This window comes from Muntiacus reevesi, chromosome 2 (assembly GCF_963930625.1).
Source record: "Muntiacus reevesi chromosome 2, mMunRee1.1, whole genome shotgun sequence".
Taxonomy (NCBI): Eukaryota; Metazoa; Chordata; class Mammalia; order Artiodactyla; family Cervidae; genus Muntiacus; species Muntiacus reevesi.
This window is the reverse complement of record NC_089250.1, coordinates 105,454,911-105,460,910: the sequence shown is the minus strand read 5'-3', so window position 1 is coordinate 105,460,910 and position 6,000 is coordinate 105,454,911. Positions and strand designations below refer to the sequence as shown.

Below are 6,000 nucleotides of genomic sequence, written 5' to 3'. Positions count from 1 at the left end.
CTCAATTTTTTTCTTTTGGACTTAAAAGAAATGAAAATATTAAAATATTGTCTTACCCCCTGAAATCCCCCCAAAGGCCCAGGCTTGTGTTCACTGTGCCTGGTGGGGCAGCTGGCTCTGGGTGGGGTCTGGGGAGTGGGCTTAGGCATTATCAGGGAAGTGCGGCATCCTGGGACCCCCCTCGGTAGGAAAAGTAACTTGTGCCAGCTAGCAGCTGGGGCCTGGGTCCCTCATGCTCTGCAGCCTGGTGAGGGGACAGATGACCACGGAGAGCAGCTCTCATTCAACTGCTTCACTTTTCAAACAAGGAAGCCAAGACCCAGGGGAGGAAGGTGTCTGACTTCCAAATTATCTGTGTGGACATTTGCTGAGAACACCAGTGAGGTCCCTGGGGTTTGCGCAGCATGTGGTCCTATGAAGACAAGAGTCTGTGAGTGCAACCTCACCCCACAGTGCGGCAGGGGCCCCGCGAATGTGAAGCTCACCAACTTAGACTTCATGTGACTACCTGTGGAAGCGTCTCTGCTTCAGTCTGCTTTTGTACTGTCTGTGATGAAAGGATATATATTTATATAAACACAAAGTGTAAACAAAGTGGGGAGGGGTATTTAAATTACTCAAGGGCTTTGGTATTTTCAAGCCCTTTAGAAGCACCACTTATGTTGTAATACCTAACAGTACACCTGTGTGCTGCCCCATAGGTAATATTCACCTGGTAATTAAAATAGCTTTGTTTTATTTACAAGCAGTGAGACCTTTATAAATAGTGCACTAAGAACAGTACAGAAAGCAGTAAAATTCTATTTCTTAAAACAAACAAACAAACAAAAAAACAGAATGCCAATATCTTAACCAGATTTGTTTGAGTGTCCTTTGTTGGAACAAAAAGACTGTTGGGGCAAACTTTTCAGCTGCTAGTTGTGAGTGGACCTTGCAAATCTATAGCAAATGAATGGCCGTCATCAACAATAGCTGGTATTAATGGCCGCAGCTCAAAAGGAAGGAAAACAAACCAAAAATCAAAAGTACTAGCACTTAGTTCTTTGTAACCTTGGGGGTTTGAAGGGTTTCAGCGAAACTGAACCTTACACGTGTACATGGAGCTGCCATGAACGTGGGGTACATTACAAAAGATGTCGCTTAATACAGTCCTGGCCCTTCCTCTGTTGGACTTAAAATGGCTCAAACCATTATATTTCTTCCTTTTTTTTGGCCACACTGCAAGACATGTAGAACTTTTTGGACCAGGGATCAAACCCTTGTGCCCTGAAGTGGAGGTGCAGAGTCTTAACCCCTGGGCCACCAGGGAAGTCCTCAAACCATTATATTTTTGAGGACCCCTGCTTCTGGGACTTGCTGATTTAACAAGAAAAGAATGTAATTAATTTAGTGATGAATCAGGATCAAGAATTTCCATGTTTCACTTTTTTAATAGTGAAAATCTGTAAGAGTTTAAAATATTCTGAGACACATCTAAGCTTAGCAAACACCATGGACCTTCTTGTATCTGTGAAGTCACACACAAACCAGCCAGCACCTAACTGCTGGTTGGCCCCCTTTGGCACTGGAACACAATAATTTATTAAGCTTCAATACTTAATAAGTGTGCACAAATATCATGCAAACATACAGCCGTACTCACAAATGAAAAGTGTATTAGAGTCTTAGACGTATGCAAAACATCTTGTAAACAAAAGGGAAGAGGTTGGTATTTTCTGTACAAAATATGCAGGTTTTCCTTTTTTAAAAAATAATCTGTAAGATGCATCATACTTCGGGCATTTTCAAAAAGTGAAAACTGTATAAAAATAAATATTCTATGTACAAACACACACACAGGCCAATCCCAGGTTAGAGGCATCACTGCAAAACAAAAACAAACAAAACGACATGGTGTTAGTGTCTGTGAGTGTTTATTTCCCTTGTGGGAAATGAGGTAGGTCTTGTTCTGGATTGGAGGGGAGGGCTTTGGGTAGGGGACCTGGGGGAGCCAGGAACCCCCTCCTCCAAGACCCTGGTGCTGACTGTCAGCACCCTGAGGGTGGGAAACTAACACCTTTTCTTTCTAGTCATTCCCCTTATTGGTCACTAGAGGGCACTTTCTCTCTATGCAGCCTTTGGAGGCCGGGCTGTTGAATTACCGAATCTTCCCAGAATAAATTTATGATGTGAATCAGCAGACATCAGGCTCTCTAGCAGCTTCTTGCTTCTCCCAGACATTGTACCCCTCGAGAGTGGCTCTTCTTCCCCTGCTAAGCTCAATCATTTCTATCTCCTAACCATCCACAGCAACCCTGAAGAAGAAAGTCTTTTTCTTAGGGGACACACCTCTTTCCTGTTTCTTGGAGCTTTAACTAGGTCTAGGGGAATTAACCAAGAGGATGAAGTGACAGACAGATTCCTGGGGAGTCATCTCCCTTGAAAGCAGAGCTTTCCCTCTCTCTGGCTAGGGGGTGTTTTAGGTACCTGGGTGAGTAGATGCTCAGCCTACAGCCTGGTGTCTTAGTGGTTTCACTGCTTTTACCGAATCTTGTGAGCTAATGAGCTGGTGGACACCTAGCCAGAGGAGTGATTCATCTCGCTGTAAGTGTGAGTGCTATCACTGGGCAGGACTGGATTAGTTAAGCGCAAACTCTTGGACAGGTAAGGATCTCCAGCTCTTGAATGAGAATGAACCAAAATCTTGAGACAGTGGTGGTGCAGGGCTGGTGAAAAGTCTCTGAACAGGAGGAAGGTGAAGGGAGGCCATAGGTGGGAACGCATGGCAGGTGCTGCCTTTTCCAAGACCAAGTTGGGTTTCTGGATTAGGAAACCAATGGCCCTGGTCATGCCAGGGAGCCTTGCACATTGGGGGCCCTGGATGAGTCAGGTGGCTATCTTGAGGGCACAGCCCTGGGGTGTCAGGAGGCTTTAATGATGGCAAATGCCAAAGGCAAGTGTGAACAAAGGAAACCTCCCCGTTGGTAGGAACTATGGAACTCCAAGAGAGGGTGGGCAGGCCTCAATGTGCAGAAGCATGAAACTCTGACTATTTAAGTTCAAGGGGAAGGATTGAGGGATGAGCTGGCAGGTCTCTATGAGGAGGTATAGAATCCATATGACTTTATACTTAAAGTATAGAGATTTCCTACATCTGGATAAACATCATCATATGGCTTAAATGGCCTCTTATGAACACTATGAGACTAGCTAATGATAACTGATTTTGAAACATGGTTTAGAACTCCTTGCAGAAGAAGTATGGTATAAATTAACCTCATGAAGCATAAAGATGTCATCTGTCTGGCTACATGAAAATTCCATACACTGGGTTTGCTGATGCCTTAAAAACTATTTTTAAATGTTCTCAAGTGCATGCAGTGAGTGGCATTGTTTAATGGGCACCCTGCTTTTGGGATTGTTCCTTTTTGGACCCATGTCCTGCTGCCTCATCTGCAGGAAGGCCTGGAATGGAAATCGTGCATGCTTTATCCCATGGCAGAAAATGGAGCCCACGTACAACTCTGCCCTGAGGCCCTGGAACCCTGGGAAAGCTTACCTTGTTCCAGCAGCCCTGGACTGGCAAGCCATCTTCACCCTGCAGTGAGGAAGAAAGGCAGACGGCTCAGACTCACGGGGATGGCCCAACAAGCAGCATGACAAGGGGAACAAGGGCCAGAAACACCGTGTCAGCTGATCAGGGTGCGGCCCACCTGATATTGTCTGTTTCTCTTCTCTACCCCAGGGCCTAGCCTCGGAAGGAGGCAGGAAGCAAGCCCACCTGTCTGCCTGCAGGCCGAGCTCACATGTAGTTACAGTTCAAAGCTGAGATGGGCTGTCCTATTGCCTGTGGGCCCGGTGAGCAGAGGCGACCTGAGTATGGTGGAGAGGACAGCCGGAGGCCTGCTGGTCTCCAGTCTGGCTGTACTGGGTGTGGGGTGCCCGTGGGCGAGGCACTCAGCACCTGGAGGCTTCAGTTTCCTCCTCCATAAAACCCGGGGAAGGTGCGGCTCTATGGAACGAACACCCCCCACTCTCTCATTCTTTGATTTCTCTCTCTTCCTTAGCAGCTGGGGGCGGACATCCAGGCAGCTCCCATCTGGTGATCAATAAGGAGGAGGACGGTTGATTTCGCAGGCTTTCAACGTGGGGCTGAGGTGCCTTAAGCAAGGAGGTGGGGCTCCCGGCACAGCCTTAGTGTCTCTGGGGGCTTGGGGGGATGAGCAGTGGTAGGATAAGAATCCACCAGGTGCCACTTGTCCCCCTGCTGGCGCACCCACTGAGTACCTGAAGCCCCAGGACATCCTGAGTCTCCTCGGCCGGCTGTCCTGGCTGCCCTGGTGTGCCCTGGGGGGAACTAGAAACCCCTGACGAGCAGGCAGGGAGGGTGAGGCTGAACCAGGGCGACGATCTGGTTCTCAGTCTGAGTCTGTTAGAACTGCAGCCCAGATTCTAGAACTTCAGGTTCCAAGGCAGAGAAGGAGATGCACATAGGGTTTCAGGAGACCGGAGTAAGTGGTCAGCCCCCGAGGGGCTGGAATGGGAGCCCCTGATGCCTGATCCTACGGATCCACTCAGGACAGGTGTGGAAACCGCTCACCCGGAGCCCAGCAGACAGCCGGCCCTGCACCAGGGCTGAAGAAGTCTAGTTACTTTGTACTAAAAATCCTGATCGATAGCGCAGCTTCCCTGCCGCCCCCACCCCCCACCCCCGCCGCCCACTGCCCCACACCCACAGTAACACAATGCAGGAGACGGCAAACAACGCAAAACAAGAAAGGCAAGGTATGTAAAAGTCTACAGCAAAATTAATAGACAAATGACACATTATTGGAGATAATGCCAGTTTGCATTAAAGATCAAATCAAGGTGACTTGCACCGTCCCTTCTGGGTTGGGGAGGTTCTGCAGAGGGGGGCGGTGGTGCATCCCAGGGTTCAGTGAAGACCTGGGTCCCGTTTCCCAGCCCACCACAGTGCGACACTTCACATGGACTCTGGGAGGGACAGGAGCCTCCGCGGGCCACAGCGGCTTCCCATTGGCACGTGGACGGTGGCAGGGGGAAGAGAGGAGGGCTGGGCAGGCAGGGAGGGGATGCAGTGGCGGTGTGTGGGTGAAGAGCAGGGTGAGGAGCCAGGGCTGCGGCCGGCAGAACTCAGATTTTGGGATTCTGGAAAGGGCTGTGGCAGAGGGGCTGACTGGCTGTTGATCAATGGAGGTGCTATGGAGGGCATGGGAGATTCCATGGCTGAGAAAGGTGCCTGTGCGATGCATGCTGCATGCTGAGGATTCAGGAGGCTGGGTGAGGGACAGGAAGCAGCCACTCTGTCAGCTTAATCTGCCTCTCCTGGTCCCTGAAAGTCCCTTCAAGGGGCTCTGTGGTCACCGGTCAGGGTCACACAGCATCTTTTCTTACAGCATTTTCTCCTCTGTCCCAAGATAATTCATCTGTGACCCTGGCGTGGGGATGTGAGGCTGGGAATTCTCATCTGACAATTACTGGTGTTAAAATAGCTCCATGAGCTTCAAACCTCATCGGGAAATTTAGGGGGGCAGGAAGCTTGTAAGCAAACTGTCGTGGAGTGAAGGGCCATCTTCTGCTTCCCCCCATAGTGTTCTGAAAGGATCGCTGTGGAAGCCTAGAAGGTCCCTGCCTGGAGAGGGACTGGGACCTGGGGAACCAGAACTGTAGCCACTTAGGCAGGTCTTATGCTTGGGAGTGTCCTCAATGTCTCCCCTTCCTCCCTGTCTCCTCCCTTCCCTTCCTTAACCAACCTTTCCATGTTCTTCTAGACTTTTTGGTGGCAAACCACTGAAAAATGAAAAAAAAAAAAAAAAAAAAGAGCAAACCAAGGGACAGTCTTGCAGCATCCTCTGGGATTCAAGCAAAAAAGGATGAACCCTCTAGGATCTAGAATCCTGATTTTGGACCATCACCTGGACAGTGATCCCAGTGTCACCTGGATAGGATCTGTGCTGGAAGGTCAGTCAGAGTACCCCCTCCTCTGCTTTAGTTCTAGAA

At 49.3% G+C, this 6,000-nt stretch overlaps 1 protein-coding gene across 1 annotated transcript in view; it reads right to left on the bottom strand.

The window, feature by feature from the left end:
* Positions 1-733: 733 nt before the first annotated feature.
* LOC136159825 (collagen alpha-1(XIII) chain-like) overlaps positions 734-6,000 on the bottom strand; it is an 82,626-nt gene continuing 77,359 nt past the window's right edge. Inside the window, exons 36-37 of the mRNA XM_065922495.1 lie at positions 3,539-3,577; positions 734-1,863 (exon numbers count right to left, since the gene is read on the bottom strand). Of these exons, the coding sequence (XP_065778567.1) occupies positions 1,861-1,863; positions 3,539-3,577 (42 nt within the window). The 3' untranslated portion in view covers positions 734-1,860. The remainder of the gene's footprint in view (positions 1,864-3,538; positions 3,578-6,000) is intronic.